Consider the following 19,427-nt stretch of genomic DNA (forward strand, 5'->3'; position numbering starts at 1 on the left):
AATGTAGGGAAGCATCTTCAGGATCTTGTGTTTAGCAATGGTTTCTTAGACTTTACACCTAAAGCATAAGCAACAAAAGAAAAAATAAGTGGGACCTCATCAAAATTACAAAGTTTTCTGCATCAAAGGACTTTATCATGAAAGTAAAACAAAACCTACCCAATGGGAGAAAATATTTGGAAACAACATATCTGATAAAAGTTTAATATCCAGAATATATAAAGAAATCCTTCAACTCAAGAAAAAGACAACCAACCAATTTAAATATGGGCAGAAGACTTAGACATATCTAAAAAGAAGATACATAAATGGCTAAAAAGCACATGAAAAGATGTTCAGCATCATTAGCCATTAGGGAAATGCAAATCAAAACCACAAAGAGGCACCATTTCACACACAGTAGAATAGCTACCACTAAAACAATACAGAAAATAACAAGTATTGGAAAGAATGTAGAGAAATAAGAATGTGCATTCATTGTTGATGGGAATGTAAAATGATGCAGTAACTATGAATTAAAAAGGAATGAAATGAGAGGTGGGACAAAATGGTGGCATAGAGAGGTGTCGAATTTAGTTAGTCCTCTAGAGCAACTTGTAAATAGCCAGGGACAACTAGTAAATAGTCTGGAACAACCGTTGGGGGGGCATCTGTGACTGAACACACAATGTACATCAGACTGGAATCGGTGGAACGGCTGAGATCGCAGCATAGAACTGTAAGTAAATCTTCCCAAACTGTGGAACTGGCACCCCTCCCCCGCTGGCATGGTAGGCTGAGCTGAAACATTCCCTGTGGAAAAAAGAAGCAGGTTACCTGGAGTGAGGAGAGTAACTCAACCAAGCTCCAATTGCGGTTTTAATTTAAAATGTGGACTACAGATACAGCTACAAGCACAGATATACCCAGAGCAAGCTGGAAAGGAACCTGAGGTTCCTCCAGGCAAAGAGGAGACAGGGATGATGGAAAAAATAATTAATTAAAAACAGAGGCTCTTGCAGACAGCTGAGCTCAGAAAACTGGCAAATGGCTGTGTCCCAAGAAAAGGGACACAGAGAACCAGGTACCAACACTGGTCCACCACCAAAACTAGGGGGCTGGGGACTGGCTCTGAAAAGGGGCTTTCTCTATTTTACCTTTTTTCCTCTCATCCTAAGTAGGTCATTAGAGAAAGCCTCAGGCATTTTCAATTGTCAGTATTGATCCAGGCAAGGGTGGAGTTAACAGAGTCAGAGACAAAGGAGGAATTCAAGTGTAGAAGATAACTCCCTAAAGGGCTTATCTTCCCTGAGAAAAGGGAAGTAGGGCCCAGCTCAAGTGGCTGGCTGCCCTTAGAGAATTCAGACCACACAGCCTTGGAGGGGTTGGAGTAGGGAATGAGAAAAAACTTAAGCTTGGCTTCTGGCACCCTTGGCCACTGGCCAGAACAGGCTTCTCTGAGAATTAAAGAGGCCACACCTCTTTACACCAGTGAGGAGCTACAGGCTGACAAGTGCCACCTGCTGGGCAGGATAGAAAAAGCACAGTCTAGGGGCCTCACAGGAAAGTCTCAAAATCTGCTGGGTCTCACCCTCAGGGAAACCTGATACCAAATACAAACTCCTCCTGAGACCTGGGCCCATCTGGTCTGGGAAAATCTGATTGGGGTAATCAAGGAAACCAGATGCCTAGCCAACAAAAAAATTACAAATCACATTAGGAAAAACAAAGATATGGCCAAGCCAAAGGAACAAACTTACACTTCAACTGAGATACAGGAATTGACACAACTAATTATTAATCAAAACAAATCTCCTAAATCAATTCAAAAATCAAATCAATGAGTTGAGGGAAGATATGTCAAAGGAGATAAAGGATATAAAGAAGACATTGGGTGAATATAAGGAAGAACTCGAAAATTTGAAAAAAAAATGGCAGAACTTATGGGGATGAAAGGCACAATACAAGAGATGAAAAATACAATGGAGCCATACAACAGCAGATTTGAAGAGGCAGAAGAAAAGATTCATGAACTGGAGGACAGGAAATCTGAAATCCTACACACAAAAGAACAGATAGGGAAAAGAATGGAAAAATATGAGCAGTGTCTCAGGGAACTGAATGACAACATGAAGCGCACTATATTTGTGTCATCGGTGTCCCAGAAGGAGAAGAGAAGGGAAAAGGGGAAGACACAATAATGGAGGAAATAATCACTGAAAATTTCCCATCTCTTATGAAAGACATAAAATTGCAGATCCAAGAAGCACAGAATACACCAAACAGAATAGACCTATGCCAAGAGACTTAATAATCAGATTACCAAATGTAAAAGACAGAGAGAGAATTCTGAAAGCAGCAAGAGAAAAGCAATCCATCACAGACAAGGGATGCTCAATAAGACTATGTGTGTGGATTTCTCCATAGAAACGATGGAGGAGAGAAGGCAGTTGTATGATATATTTCAGACACTGGAAGAGAAAAACTGCCAATAAAGAATTCTATATTAAAACTGTTCTTCAGAAATGGGGAAAAACACTATCTCAGATCATAATGGAATGAAGTTGGAAATAAATAACAGGCAGAAGATTGTAAAATTCACAAATATATGGAGACTAAACAACACACTCTTAGAAAACCAGTGGGTAAAGGAAGAAATTACAAGAGAAATTAGTAAATACCTCCAGGCAAATGAAAACACAACCTATCAAAACTTATCGGATGCAGCAAAGGCAGTGCCGAGAGGGAAATTTATTGCCCTAAATGCCTATATTAAAAGAGAAGAGAGAGCAAAAATTGAGGAATTAACTGTCCACCTGGAGGAACTAGAGAAAGAACAGCAAATAAACCCCAAGGCAAAGAGAAGGAAAGAAATAAAGATTAGAGCAGAAATAAATGAAACTGAGAACAGGAAAACAATAGAGAGAATCAAAAAAACCAGGAACTTGTCTTTGATGGACCCCTAGCTAGGCTAACAGAAAAAAAAAAAGAAAAAAAAAAAGAGCTCATGCAAATAAATGCAATCAGAAATGGGAAAGGAAACATAACTACTGACTCTGCAGAAATAAAGGAGATAATGAGCAACTATATGCTAATAAACTGGACCACTTACTTGAAATGGACAACTTCCTAGAAAAGCATAAACAACCAACACTGACCCGAGAGGTCAACAAACTAATCACAACCTCAACAAACTAATCACAAGCAAAGAGATTGCACTGGTTATCAAAAAGCTCCCCAAAAATAAAAGCCCGGGACCAGATGGCTTGACATGTGAATTCTGCCAAGCATTCGAGAAAAAATTAACACCAATCCTGCTCAGATGCTTCAAAATAATTGAAGAGGAGGGAAACCTACCCAACTCATTCTATGAAGCCAACATCACCCTAATACCAAAGTCAGACAAAGATACTACAAAAAACAGAAGAAAATTATAGACCAATTTCTTTAATGAATATAGATGCAAAAATCATCAACAAAATACTCACAAATAGAATCCAGCAGCATATTAAAAGAATTATACACCACAACCAAGTGGGGTTTACTCCAGGTATTCAAGGATGGTTCAACACAAGAAAATCAATTAATGTAATAACATCACATCAATCAATCAAAGCAAAAGAACCACATGATCATCTCGATCAATGCAGAAAAGGCATTTGACAAAATTCAACATCCTTGCTTGATGAAAACACTTCAAAGGATACGAATAGAAAGGAACTTTCTCAATATGATAAAGGCAATATATAAAAAGCCCACAGCTAACATCATACTCAATGGGGAGAGATTGAAAGCTTTCCCACTAAGATCAGGAACAAGGCAGGGATGCCCACTGTCACCACTGTTATTCAACACTGTGCTGGAAGTTCTAGCTAGAGCAGGTTAGGCAAGAAAAAGAAATAAAAGGCATCCAAATTGGAGAGGAAGATGTAAAACTTTCACTGTTTGCAAATGACATGATTCTATATGTAGAAAATCCAGAAAAATCTACAGCAAAGCTATTAGAGCTAATCAATGAATATAGTGAAGTGGCAGGCTACAAGATCAACACACGAAAATCTGTAATGTTCTTATACACAAGTAATGTGCAACAAGAGGAAGAAATAAAAAAAATTCCATGTACAATAGCAACCAAAAGAATCAAGTATTTAGGTATAAACTTATTGAAGGCCACCAAAGAACTATACAAGGAAAACTACAAGAAACTGCTAAAAAGAAATTGAACAGGACCTAAAAAAATGGAAGAACATACCATGTTCATGGATTAGAAGACTAAATATAATTAAGATGTCAACTCTACCTAAACTGATTTATAGATTCAATGCAATACCAGTTAAAATCCCAACAACTTACTTTGTAGAAACAGAAAAACCAATAACAAAATTTATTTGGAAGGGCAAGGTGCCCCAAATAGCCAAAAATATCTTGAGAAAGAGGAACAAAGTGGGAGGTCTCACACTACCTGACTTTGAAGCATATTACAAAGCTATAGTTCTCAAAACAGCATGATGCTGGCATAAGGACAGAGATACCAACCAAGGGAATCGAACTGAGTGTTCAGAAATACACTCTTGCATCTATGGACAACTGATCCTTGATAAGGCAGTCAAGCCAAACCAACTGGGACAGAGTAGCCTCTTCAATAAATGATGTTTGGAGAAGTGGATATCCATTTCCAAAAGGATGAAAGAGGACTCCTACCTCACACCTTATACAAAAATTAACTCCAAGTAGATCAAAGACCTAAACATAAGTGCTAAGACCATTAGACTCTTGGAAGAAAATGTAGGGCAATATCTTAAAGATCTTGTTTTAAGAGGTGGTTTCTTAGTCTTATACCCAAAGCACAAGCAATCAAAGAACAAATAGACAAATGGGATCTCCTCAAAATCAAACATTTGTGTACATCAAAGGACTTTGTTAGAAAAGTAAAAAGGCAGCCTACAAAGTGAGAGACAATATTTGGAAACCACATATCAGATAAGGTTTAATATCCTGAATATATATTGGAATCCTACAACTCAACCACAGAAAGACAACCCAATTAAAAAATGGACAAAAGATGTGGACAGACACTTTTCTGAACAGGAAATACAAATGGCTCAAAAACACATGAAAAAATGCTCAACTTCATTGGCTATTAGGGAAATGCAAATCAAAACCACAATGAGATATCATCTCAACCTACCAGAATGGCCATTATCAAAAAAACAGAAACTTACAAGTGCTGGAGAGGATGTGGAGTAAGAGGCACACTTATTCATTGTTGGTGGGAATGTAGAATGGTGAAACCACTCTGGAAGACAGTGTGGAGGTTCCTCAGGAAGCTAAGTATAGATTTGCCATAAGACCCAGCTATTCCATTGCTAGGTATATACTCAAAGGAACTGAAAGCTAAGACACAAACGGACATTTGTAAACCAATGTTTACTGTGGCATTATTCATGATTGCCAAGAAATAGAAGCAGCCCAAATGTCCATCAATGGATGAGTGGATAAACAAACTGTACTATATACATATAATGGAATATTATGCAGCTGTAAGACAGAACAAAGACATGGAACATATAGTAAAGTAGATGAATCTTGAGGACATTATGTTGAGTGAAGTTAGCCAGAAACAAAAGGACAAATACTGTATGATTTCTCTAATATGAAATGACATTAGTGAGCAAACTTGGAGAGTTAAAAGCTGATAACACAGGGTACCAGGAGACAGAAAGAGGGTAGAGATCAGGCATTTGATGCTGATGGACTACAGAATGTTCAGCAGGATTGACTGTATAGATCCAGAAATAGATAGCATAATACTGTGTGATGATAGCACAATATTGTAAGTACACTGAATAAAGATGTCTGTGAGTAAGGCTGAAAGAGGTGGGATGGGGAATGTATGATACCAGAGGTAAAGATAGATGATGAAGACTGGGACTGTATGACTTGGCAAAACCTGGAGTGGCCAATGACTCTTACTAAATATACAAATATAAAAATGTTCTCACACGTGGGAGAACAAATGAAGGTCAACCATGCAAAGTGATGAAAAAGGGATGGTATTTGGGAAAAAAAACATAATCAACACAAACTGGAGTCTATGGTCAACAGTATCATCGTAATATGCTTCCATTAAATGTAACAGGCAATATACCAAAATTAAATGTGTATGAGAGGGGGATATAAGGGAGGGATATGGGATTCTTGGTAGTGGTAGTATTCTCTGTCCTTACTAATATATTGTATCGTATGACACTTTATTTTTATTATCTTTTTCATTATTCACCAAAAAAAAAAAAAAAAAAAGAAACTTTCTCATAATCAATATGTTCAAGTGCTGACTGTGGTGATAAATGTACAACTATGCGATGATGCCATGAATAACTGATTGTACACTGTGTGTAATTGTATGTTATGTGAATATATCTCTATAAAATTGTAGGGAAATATAAATAGGGGCAAAAGTGCTAGAGAAAACATGGAGAGAGGGATGTACCTATTTACTGTTGATGAGGAGGCAGAATGGTGTACCTTTCTGGAGGCCACTGTGGTGTTTTCACAAGAAGTTAAGTATGTGGGGGCCACAAGGTCCTGCAACCTCATTATGGGGTATGCACTTGGAAGATCTGAAAGCAGAGACATGAATGCACATTTGTACACTGGTGTTTATGGATGCAGTATTCATGATCTGCAGTGGGTGGAGGTGGCTTAAGGGTACACTGACTGAGGAACATAATGGTGAACTGTGGTGTACGCATACAATGGAATATTGAGCAACTATGAGAAGGAGTGAAGTTGTGAGACACACAAGGAGGTGAAAGGATCTTGTAGACAGCATTGTGAGTGAAGTACACCAGAAACAAAGGCAAACACTATAATGCCTCACCGATATGGACTAGCTACAATGTGTAAACTCAGAATTGAATCTTAGAGTACAGCCTAACAGGGAAATGATTATTGTAATGGTCCCTAGATTGTAAGCTCTTACAGCAGTCAAATCTATTCTTGAATTGTAATGGCTATATCCAAACTCTGAGATGTTGATCCCTTGGTGTATAACCTGATTGGTCTCTGGAACATTGGGTACCTGTGTGACACCTGAAACTCAAGAGCTAGAGCTCGGCAGACATGAATGTCAGTATTAACGCATACAGCAACTATTAAGAAAAAAAAAAAAAAAAGCTGAAAAAGAGCCCAGACTTCAATTAGAGATATAAATGAAGGAGATCTGGTTAAGACTAGTGCAAATCGGGCCAAAGGGTAAAGGTTGAAACTGACTGTGCGTTAAAACATCAATTTCCATGTGACACCCAGGGAAGAAACGTTTATTTGGTGCAGGATCTATATGTTTTAAACAGTATAACTCCTACAATCAGTTTGTTCAAACACAACTACATGGAACTTTGAATAGGAAGTGAGATATAGTAGGTGTGTGTAAGCTAGAGTGAAACAGCAACACATCCCAAAGTAATCTGGGCAGAGAATAAAAATATATATTCAGGGCCCCCCTGAGGAGCTGGGGGAGGATGCGGAGGTGTTGGACTTCCTCACCTGGATTGTTGCTGATGTTCTCACAAACACTGGGGACTGACGGCTTGACATGCTGAGCCCTCTGTCTTGGGGCTTGCCCCTATGAAGCTTGTTGCTGCAAAAGAGAGGCTTAATCTGCTTGTAATTGTACCTAAGAGTCTCCCTCTGAGTGCCTCTTTGTTGCTCAGATGTGGCCCTCTCTCTCTAACTAAGCCACCTTGGCAGGTGATCTCACTGCCTTCCCACCTACATGGGACCTGACTCCCAGGGGTGTAAATCTCCCTAGCAATGCAGGATATGACTCCCAGGGATGAATCTGGACCCGGCACTGTGGGATTGAGAACATCTTCTTGACCAAGAGGGGGATGCAAAATGAAACTAAATAAAGCTTCAGTGGCTGAGAGATTTCAAATGGAGTCGAGAGGTCACTCTGGTGGACGTTCTTACGCACTATATAGAAAATACTTTTTAGGTTTTAATGCATTGGAATAGCTAGAAGTAAATACCTGAAACTACCAAACTCCAACCCAGTAGCCTTGACTCTTGAAGACGATTGTACAACAATGTAGATTACAAGGGGTGATAGTGTGATTGTGAAAACCTTGTGGATCACACCTCCTTTATCCAGTGTCTGGATGAATGAGTAGATAAATGGGGACAAAACCTAAATGAAAAATAGGGTGGGATGGGGGGGATTTGGGTGTTCTTTTTTATTTTTATTTTTATTCTTATTCTGATTCTTTCTGTTATAAGGAAAATGTTCAAAAATAGATTGGGGTAATGAATGCACAACTATATGATGGTACTATGAACAGTTGAGTGTACACCATGGATGATTGTATAGTATGTGAATATATCTAAATAAAACTGAATAAAAAATAACAAAAATGAGGGAGAGTTTAAAATAAAACATCTGCTCTACAGGAAATACTAAAGGGAGCACTACAGACAGATATGAAAAAGACAGGAGTAAGAGACTTGGAGCACAATATTGGGTGACAGTAGCATAACACGCTGTAATGTACTGTAAGTACACTGAACAAAGATGACTGTTAAGTATGGTTAAACGAGGAAGGTTGGGGCATGGAGGACACCACAAGGAAAGATAGAAGAAAAGACTGGGACTGTATAACTTAGTGAAACCTACAGTGGTCAATGATTGTGATTAAATGTGCAAATACAAGAATGCTTTTTGCATGAGGGAGAACAAATGAACATCAACTTTGCAAGGTGTTAAAAATGGGCTGGTATTGGGGAAAAAATACAATCAATGCAAACTAGAGTCTATAGTTAACAGTTACATTGTAATATGCTTTCATTAATTGTAACAAGGGTAATATACCAAAACTAAATATCTATAAAAGGGGGTTATAAAGGAGAGGTATGGATGCTTGGCAGTAGTGTTGTTGTCTGACTTTTAAATTGTATTTTATTTTTTCTTTTGCATTTTAATGTCCTTTTTTTTTTCTTTTTTTGCCTCTTCATCATTATTTGTGGAAGAAATGGAAATGTCCTCATATAGATAGTGGTGGTGAATGCAAAACTATGTGATTATAGTTTTGCATTAGGGTGTAATGTGTGGTGTATGAATAAAACTGTCTAAAATATAACAAGTGATACAAGTGGAGAGACTGTGGAGAAACAGCTATACCTAATCACCGTTGGTGGGGAAATAGAATGGTGCAGCACATCTGGAGGGCAGTGTGGTGGTTCCACAGGAAGCTTAGCATGAGGTTGCCATATGGTCCTGCAACTCAGTTATTGGGTATATACTTGGAAGAACTGAAAAGAGGGGCACAAATGGACATTTGCACAGTGGGGTCTATGGTGTCAGTATTCATGATTTGCAGTGGATGGAGGTGGCCTATGGGGTACATTGACTGACCAACGAAATGGCAAACCGTGGTGTACACATACAATGGAATACTGAGCTGCTGCAAGGAGTGAAGTTGTGAGGTGAATGGACATTGAGGACAGTATGTTGAGTGAAATATATCAGAAATGGAAAGAAAAACATCATAATGGCTCATTATATGGACTAACTATAATGTGCAAACTCGGAGAATTGAGTCTGAGAGCACAGTTTTCAGGGGAAGGCTTATTGTAAAGGTTCTTAGATTGTAAGTTCTTATAGCAGTCACATCTATTCCTGAGTTGGAATGGTTATTTTTAAATTCTGAGATGCTAGGCCCTCTGTGTATAACCTGGTTGGTCCCTGGAACCCTGGGTATCTGCATGACACCTGAGACTAAGAGCCAGAGTCCGGCAGCTATGCTTGTCAGCATTACCCCACACAGCAAATGCTAAGGAGTCTGAAAAAAGAGATGAGACTTCAATTCGAGATACAAACGAAATACACTTGGTTAGGATGAAGGTAAATCAGACTAAGGGGTAAAGGATGATAGTGACAGTGTTTTTAAAACTTAAACTTCTGTAGGAGAACAAAGGAAGAGATGTTTATTAGGTGCAAAATCGATATTTTTGGTAACACACAATATTATTTAACTTGTATGGACAGTTTATTCAAACAACATAATTACATGGAATGCTGAATAGGGAGTGAAATCTGGTTGGTTTGTACAGGTTAGTGTGAAGCCCCAATACATTCCAGAGTAATCTGGGCAAAGAATAAATATGAATTTGTAAAGTCCCCTTGAGGGACTGGAGGCAAATGTGGAAATTTGGGGAACTAATGATATTCTCAAAAGCACTGGGGGCTACCAATTTAGAAGGCCAAGCCCTTGATCTTGGGGCTTGTCCTCATGAAGTTTGTTACTGCAAAGGAGAAGCTAAGCCTACTTATATAGGTGTGCCTAAGAATCACCCCCAGAGAACCTCTTTCATTGCTCAGATGTGGCCTCTCTCTCTAAGCCAACTTTGCAGGTAAACTCACTGCCCTCCCCGCTACATGGGACATGACTCCCAGAGGTGTAAATCTCCCTGGGAGTGTGGGATATGACTCACAGGGATGAGCTTGGCCCTGGCATCATGGGATTGAGAAAGGCTTCTTGGACTAAAAGGGGGAAGAGAAATGAAAGAAAATCAAGTTTCAATGGCTACGAAATCTCAAATAGAGTCGAGAGGTCATTCTGGAGGTTATTCTTATGCATTATATAGATGTCTCTTTAGTTTTTCATGTATTGGAATGGCTAGAAGGAAATACCTAGAACTGTTGAACTGCAACCCAGTAGCCTTTATTCTTGAAGTCAATTATATAACTATATAGCTTACACTGTGTGACCGTGTGATTGTGAAAACTTTGTGGCTCCCACTCCCTTTATACAGTGTATGAACACATGAATAGAAAAATGAGGACAAAAAGTAAATGAATAATAGGGAGGTATGGGGGGATGGGGGATATGGTCTGTTTTGGGTTTCTTTTCACTTTAACTTTTATTCTTTTTCTTTTGTGTGTGTTGTAATGAAGATGTTCAAAAATTGTGGTGATGAATGCATAACTATATAATGGTACTGTGAACAACTGATTGTACATCATGGATTATTGTATGGTATGTGAATATATCTCAATAAAATTGAATAAAAAAAAAAGGAATGTTCTGATACATGTGACATTTACCTTGAAGATACCATGTCAAGCAAAATAAGCCAGACAGAAAAGGACAAATATTGTATGATTGCAGTGATGTGCAATAATTAGAATAAGCAAACTCAGAGTCAGAGTCTAGAATATAGGGGACAATGTAGGGTAGGGAATAGGGAGTTAAGGCTTAAAATATACAGAGTTTCTATTTGAGATGATGAAAAAGTTTCAGTAACGGATAGTGGTGATGGTAGCACAACAGTGTGACCATAATTCACAGCACTGAAATATATATCTGAATGTGATTATTTAGGTTGTATATATGTTAGAATAAAATTTTTTTTAAAAATCCACAAAAATGCACAACACAGTGAACTCTAAGTTAAACCATGGAGTACAGTTAATTGTACAATTATAAAAATGTGCTTTAATCAATTGTAACGTGTGCCACACCAATATAAGTGTTAATAGGGTAGTATATGAGAATGCTGTATTTTATGCATGATTGTTCTGTAAACCCACTTCTCTAATTTAGAAAAAAAAAAACAGTGATAGAACATTTTTCAAAAAGTCTACCTTGTGGATCAGTTTCTATTTGGTGTGGGGTTATCTTATAATCTATCATCCAGAATCAGGATACTTCTAAGAGGGAAAGGAGGTATTCTTAATCATAATAGGTAGTTGTAAATAAGAGACAATAATTGCAAACGGAAACTGTCCTAGGCAAAAGGAGATGTTTGGTCACCTTAATCTGGTGACGCAGACATCTGCAAATATAGGCTAGATAATCTGGAACTGTTTTTTCTGGTCAATGGATTTCAACAGATTCAAAGGTGATGTACCTGCAGACATAAAGGTCAGATAGTTTAATATACAAAAAAAAATCTCCTGGGATCATAAATTGAATTTTCATCACTTGTTTCCCAAATACCTACCTTTGATCACAAAAGGAGAATGGGAATTGCCCCATATAACTGATTACCATATAACTGATATTAAAGTATATGTGTTATAGATACATGTAAGAAAATGTAAGCCACCCAGACAGGTAGGGTGGAAAGTGCCATCTAGAAATGGTAGGTATAAAACAGCATTAAAAACTACAGCACTACACAGACTTAAGATTTTTCTTTCTCTCTCTTTTTTTTTTCCTTCTCCTTCATTAGGTATGGTGTTAACTTTACTACTGGAAAAGTTAACATACTTTCCACAGTACATAATTTATACCCATGTTACAGTCTTCTCATCCACCAGGATTTATTCTCGTAGAATTAGATAATGGGTATGAAAACACTTTTAAAATAAAATCATACCAAATAAGATGGTTGCATTTTACTATTATTCCCTTAAATGATTTTCCTTTCACTACATGTCTTGCTATTATTTTCTATTCCCTTAGATGTTATTTAATCAGTATCTAGCATCTTGTGTTTATTTGAGGTTACTTTATTATATCCTATGTTAATTTTGTTATAATGGAAAGGAATAAAAACCATGCACGGATGGTCTGATTAGTAATTTATAATTTCAGTATGACAAACAGATTACTGTCATCAACACAGCAGTGGCATGTTCCAGTAATTCAAGAAAGGGAATATTTGATTTGCCAATAACCCCTGGAGAAGAACTGGAGGTCATTGATGTCACTGAAGAGAATCTAGTGATATGTCGTAATTCTGAAGGCAAATGTAAGTTTATTGGCTTACCACCATAAAATTTCACTTTTTTTTTTTAAATTCTTAAAGCATTGTTTCCATAGCTTTCACATCAGTAAAAGTGATTTTTGTTTCTATAGATGGATATGTGCTAATTGAACACCTAGATTTCAAGTAAGTAGTTTGATTTTATATTTGAAGTCATGGGTTCTAAATACTTAATACATAGTTGTGTATATCAGTTTCAAGGAAAGTCTACTGAATTTATTATAACTCTGGAAAATTTTTGTAAAGTAGGTATATGTAATGCCCTATTCTACAAGGATTACTTTGGAAGGGACTTTATTATTGTCTCCAAAGTGTTATCAAACTTCTCCATAGAGTATATTTATAAGCATTCAAAGGAACATAAAAATATTAAATTGGATAAGAATAGCACTAGAAATATACTCATTATACCATTGGCCTGTACAGGCATACCTCGGAGATATTATGGGTTTGGCTCCAGACTACCATAATAAAGCAAATGTCACAATAAAGTGAGTACATACCTTAATTAAAAATTACTTTATTGTGAAAAAATGCTAACCATCATCTGAGCTTTTGTACTAAAATGGCGTAAATAGACTTGCATGATGCAGGGTTACCACAAACCTTCAATTTGCAAAAAAAAAAAAAAAAAGCGTTTTTGAAGCACAATAAAACCAAGTGCAATAAAATGAGCTATTCCTGTATTCTGAAATATTGTATTTATTTTTTTTCTCTCAGGCATCAAGGTTGGTCACCTTAGGAAAATCAAGATCAAATGGTGTCATGTGAGAACCAGACCTAACATATCAGTCCTGCTTCACAACAGTTTCAGTTCACTTGACAAAATGAGATGGTGAATCTGTGGAAACCTTTTGTTTGTAATGTAAAAGAGATAAAGAAAAACAAATCCTTCACATTTAGATATGGTTTTTACTCTTAAATAGTTACCTTTCAAATGCCTACTTCAATATGTATTTTACTGCTGGTACAAGAGAATGTGCAGCTGCATGTCAGCATTTGGGCACGTGTTTAATGAGACATTTTCAAAGTTAGAAATCATTCCTATGGTAGTCAATTCTACAAATGGTTAGTTTGCTTCTAATACTAGTATACTAGTGTTTGTAATTTCCAGAAGATGTGCACTTAAATGAGGTGCTATTTAATTCTGAACAGTAAATAGTTTAACCAAGACCTTTTAAATACTCAAACTTAGAGTATAATCTTAAAATAATTATGGCTGTCTTTAAAAATCAAGGTATAAAAAGTACCCTTGTGCTTTATCATAAAATAAAATCAGACAAATGCAGCTCAACACTGGTTTCTTCTGGGAATAATCTGCTGAAAAGTAATTTATTCTTAAACTCATCCAACAACATTTTAAGATGTGCCTAACTATAATCTAAAAAAAAATCTAAAAAATATATAGGCTGCATAATTTTAGAACACTCTGTAGCCCAAAATAGGGAAAATTGTCATTGTTTCGCCAATACCTGAACACTTAAAATTCATTTTATTTTCATTTATATAAATGTGAAGAAAAATAAAGCTGAGCTATATAAATAACATTTATTCTATTTAACATTTACTCTATTTTTAAATGATGCACACTGTATGCCAGTGAAATAAATAAATTCTACATACACATGGAACGTTGTTAACACTTTAAATGGCTTCTTCAGCACTTGAAAGACTGAAGAATTTTGCTCAGTTATTTAAGAGTGATTCTGACCTTCAAAGGAGTGATGGAATTTGTTGCCATGGCCTCATCCTTTATGCTTTGAGACTGTTTTTTAAGCTTTTAGGTTCTTTTATCTTCTTTGTCATATTCCAAATGGCACTTACCAATAAAGGCCAAGCTTATTCAAGAAGACATTCAGGAATCAAAGGTAATCACAGAGTTCAGAGCGGGAGCTAGAGAAAGAGACTGTGACAAATAACATAATTCTAATAAACAAGATATGTATGGAATGCCTAGAGAATTAAAGGTTTTATTTACGGAGAAGGTGACACCAAAATTCAGTCTTTGAACACGACTGTTATTTGCTAGGCAAAGCAGAGATGTGTCTGGTGACTAGGAAGTTGTTCAGGGTAAATGGAGTGTGGTTTGTCTGGTGGAAAATGGCAAGAGCCATTTGGAATGAGGTAAGTTGAGGCTAGATGGTGACAGAGTTCACATCTTATGCTTAGGAACTTGGAATTTTTCCTCTAGCCATTCAAGGAGGAAGGTAATGCCACATGTTTAGGGAGGAAAAAAAATTCACAGTAATATGGAGGATAGATTAAAAAAAGGAGTGACTAGTTGTTTTTGCAATACTCTAGGCAAAAGAGTATTTAGACCTTAACTCAAAACAGCAGCAATATAAATATATATAGTACAGGTACCCCATTAGAGGTAATACAGAGGTAGGAAACAATGTTTTGGTGACTGATTAGATGTAAAGGTGAAAGAGGAGAATTAGGGAACGACTGAGATTTTTGGGGAGATGAGATTAAGGCTGGTACTAAAGATTTAGAATATAGGAGAAGCAGTAGGGTTGGGAAGAAATAATACATTGCATTTTGATCATATTGAGAACTATTTCTAAAGTTTATAAAGAAAAAGGCCAATCTTTAGTTTGGGGGCTGGAATTTGAGTTTAAGTGTGTTGATCACATCTTTCCTCCACTGGGTTCTGAACAAACTGAAATACAGACATGTGATAAGTAAGGGTCAGTATCACTTTAAACTCTGCTCAGACCAGAAACCACACTCGGCTTGAATCCCTGAATTCAATTTATCACCCAGTGAGAGGTAGGGTATCCAGGCAACTGAAGCCCTTTCCTATACCCTGGGTAGGATAAGACCTGTTACAGTGGGCATTGTAGAAGAGGGAAGGAATGGGAGAGAGAGAGTGCACATGGCTAGGTTGAACAGCAGACCTGTCATGTAATAATCTTTTACAATAGAGCATCACGAACCAGTGGATATTGCTCTTGATGCCTTACCAAACCATGAGGTATTTTTTTTTTTTTTTTGTGATAACAGATCAATTTTAATTCTAGCACCTGAAGCTATACAAGGGTACGCTTTATAAACTTCATGGACTGTTGTACACATTCAGTAAAGTGACAACTGTGCAATACCACTTAGTATCTCAAAATCAGGAAACATACTTCGGAATTGTTTAAACACAATCCACGGAATTAAAAACAAAATCAGAAGTCATCCACAGTTATACTAATTGTCAAAAGTTTTACATTTAATACTTGATATAACAGTCAATATGTAGTAAGGGATATTTAAAGTGATTTCAGATTCTCATCCTGTAAGTTGTACTCTACTGGGAAGCTTTATTGAGTAGGTATGTGACTGGCCAAAGTGGGTACAACCAGGACCAGAACAGCAGGTAAAGTTCTACCACAGTTTCCGTAGCCTCCACTTATTTTTCCTTTTGTCAGTTAAAAGTGAACAGTGAGAATTAAATACTTATCTTTACATATACACAAGGTATGCTGTGAAAGCATATTTGCTTACAAACATATAAAAATACTTGTTAACTAGTTTGATAAGAAAATAATGTATAAAAGTATATAGCAAAAACATTAATCATCTCTGACCCCGGAAAGATCAATTCCATATTTTACATTACATTAAACAAAAAAGTTTTAGTTTTTTTTGAATCCCTTATCCAGAAACACTTAAAAAAGAAGACAGACAGAAATTGTTTATTTCTACCCTCAACCTGGCTGTGAAGAGTTAAATTAAAAAACTAAGAACAATGAAATGCTTAAGTCCAAAATGAACCAAATATCTGGCCACGTAGACTGTTACCACCTTCAAGAGCAGGAGTAATAATAAAGGCTTGAAAAGCGGTTTCGAATCCATAAAGGAAATAGGCATTTTGGTATTTTGGCCACGGGAAAACAAAGTTATAGCATCAGTTAAGGTCTGAGATGTCTCACTTTTGCAGATTCAATTCAGAGTATCTAAGGTTAACTAAAGCTGACATCAAATTTGTTAAAGGTGGGCAAAAATTCACATTTAAAAAAAAAAAATACTAAGTTTCTATTTAGAGTAAACAGTAAGCAATATGACTCCAGAAGTTAAAAATCATTTCACACCTAAGACTTCAGCTTGGCAAACAGCTTGGGTTCCAAAACTGATTCATCCCTATTAAAATGTAAGTCCTTAAAAATGTGTCTGTGTATATAGATATACATTTTAAAGGAATCAGATAACCTTAGAAGCAGCCTTAGTGTTTCCTTTTAATCTGTCTTGAAATGACCATAGTATCTTCATGGAAAGGATTAGCCAGCTTCTTGGTCTAAGGCTAATATGGTGATCATTTGTCAGACTTGCTTGTCTAAGGCTAAGAAGGTACCGACAAGATGTAAACTGTAAGGAGAGAAAGAGAAGATGAGGACTTTTCCTGGCAGTTGGTAGCTAAAATTCATGGGATTCTTAGAAAATTACACAGTGGCAGCCTTTCTTATCTTTTTCTTTCCGCGTTGGTTCTGGTGAAGGAGGACATTCCTGCTCTTGAAATTTCCTTATAACCCGGACAAGTTCATGGAAAGCTTGATCTACATTCATCCTAATCTTTGCTGAGGCCTCCATGTATGTTACCTTAAGTTGCCGTGCTAACTGCTGTCCTTCTTCCTGTGTTACCTGTCTCTGATGATCTAGATCTGCTTTATTACCAATTAAAATCATCGGAAATTCATCACGGTCCTTTACTCTGAGAATCTGTCTTTGAAACTTAAAGATTTCTTCAAAGCTGCCTCTATCTGTGACTGAAAAGACCAACAGGAAACCCTCGCCAGTCCTCATATACTGTTCTCTCATAGCTCCAAACTCTTCTTGTCCTGCAGTATCCAGAATATCTAGCCGGGCTGCTCTGTCATCTATCACACACTGCTTTGTATAGGAATCTTCAATGGTTGGATCATAATCCGTTACAAAATAGGACTGGATGAACTGGATCGTGAGCGCCGACTTGCCCACGCCGCCCCCGCCGACCACCACGAGCCGGTACTTCTCCTGGCCGGAGCCGTCCCGCCAGCCCATCGCGGCCATGGGGACGCCGCCGAGCCGTCGCCGCCCGCCCTAGGCCAGGCTCCGGGGACGTGTGCGGCCGGCGGGCTGCGGACGAGCAGCCGGGCGAGGGTCCCGGGTACCGGGAGCTGTGAGGGCCGGTCCGCGCGTTAAGCCCGGCGCCCGAGGTTGGCCGGTCCCGCCCAAGGCGTGGAGAAGCGGGGTGTCCAACGCGACCAGGGGCGGCAGCGACCGGGGGAGCGCGCTCCTCTATCCGTCTCCGCAGCTCCACCATGAGGTATTTTAAATATTTTTCAATTTCAAATCTTAAGACTTGAAAGAATGGCTGGGATATTTATTTTTCATAGACAGAAAAGTATTCAGTTTTTAAAACCTATTAAGTATGTTTTTTTAGAAGTATTTAATATAATATAAACAAGTACCTAGTTACTACTTACTAATATGGTATGGGTTTTTAGGAAAAATAATTTTCTTTAATGTGGGTTATGTTTCTATTTCACTAATAACAGCCACATTTTCCCTGTTCTGTAAATCACAGCACTGAAGCCAAATTTCTTACATTACTGATCTGCAAATTTTTAAATTTAAATAACATAGCTAAGACTTAGTGATATCCCAAACAGGCATTCTTTTCTAACAAACCCTAAAATAGCATACAACTTCAGTGAGAAGACTGAGACTCTAACTTTTCATTTTATCTAAAAAGGTAACACTCTTCTCCCAGATAAAAGAAAGCATACAAAGGTACATTACCCTAAGAGGCTTACATGGCCCACTTACAAATTCATTTATAGGCTGGGCCTCCAGCAACTTTAACATGCACCAACAAAACCTTCCCTCCCCCAATCTGAGTGTCCCTCTGTGAACCACCTGGCCTTCCAACATGACTTTGCTGTCCCCTGACCAAGCCCTCTTCAGAACTTTTAAAACGTGTATTCTAAGGGGAAGAACAGGGGGGAAAAAGATGAATATATGACAATAAAAACTGAAACATGGTTGCCTCTGGGTAACAGGGTTACAGATGATGTGTTTTTTTTTTTTTTCCAGTTTCTGTAAACTTCCAGTACTATTCAAATTTCTTACAACAAAAATCCATTACCCATGCTATTTAGGAAACAAAGGAAAACATTTTTGCTAATAAAAACAAATCTATTCTCTTTAAAGTTTGGATAAATAAAATAGAAATCTTTACTTATCTTGATTTTGATCTGTTTACATTTCTCTTTTTTTAAAAAATGAGGGCTAGAGTACAATGCTTTTCCAAAAATTGCATTTAGATATGCAAATATAGAAGGTGACAATTTTAAGTATATAGGATCACATCTATGTTGTTTGCTCTCTCTTCTATTGTTAGCTTAAGGTATCCTAGGTCTTTTCCTTCCTGGTCTGTGGCTGTGGTAAGCAGGATTTTGGCATGCCCCTGGTGGTATGCTTGTAAATATGTTATGTGACATGGCAAAAGGGATTTTTACAGATAAGGTTGCTAATTAATTAACCTGAAAATATGTAGATTAGCCTGGATTATCCCAGTGGACCCAATTTAATCACAAAGGACCTTAAAATCAGAAGAGGAAGGCAGAAAAGTCACCGAGCCCAACTGAGAGATGTGGTGGTAGAAGACGCAAGAGAGATTTGAAGCATGAGCTTGATACTGCTGGCTTTGA

General features: G+C 37.4%; 2 protein-coding genes across 2 annotated transcripts in view; one reads left to right on the top strand and one right to left on the bottom strand.

The window, feature by feature from the left end:
• Positions 1 to 14,274, top strand: part of FYB2 (FYN binding protein 2) — a 195,013-nt gene extending 180,739 nt beyond the window's left edge. The window contains exons 19-21 of the mRNA XM_037809498.1: positions 12,576 to 12,732; positions 12,840 to 12,873; positions 13,468 to 14,274. Coding sequence (XP_037665426.1) covers positions 12,576 to 12,732; positions 12,840 to 12,873; positions 13,468 to 13,489 — 213 coding nt within the window. The 3' untranslated portion in view covers positions 13,490 to 14,274. The remainder of the gene's footprint in view (positions 1 to 12,575; positions 12,733 to 12,839; positions 12,874 to 13,467) is intronic.
• Positions 14,275 to 15,749: 1,475 nt separating this feature from the next.
• Positions 15,750 to 18,012, bottom strand: LOC119519127 (ras-related protein R-Ras2-like). The gene has a single exon (XM_037816580.1). It carries the CDS (start codon positions 17,782 to 17,784, stop codon positions 17,170 to 17,172), a length of 615 nt encoding a protein of 204 aa, XP_037672508.1. The 5' UTR covers positions 17,785 to 18,012; the 3' UTR covers positions 15,750 to 17,169.
• Between the last annotated feature and the right edge of the window lie 1,415 nt (positions 18,013 to 19,427).

The sequence above is a fragment of the Choloepus didactylus genome, chromosome 2 (genome assembly GCF_015220235.1).
Source record: "Choloepus didactylus isolate mChoDid1 chromosome 2, mChoDid1.pri, whole genome shotgun sequence".
Taxonomy (NCBI): domain Eukaryota; kingdom Metazoa; phylum Chordata; class Mammalia; order Pilosa; family Megalonychidae; genus Choloepus; species Choloepus didactylus.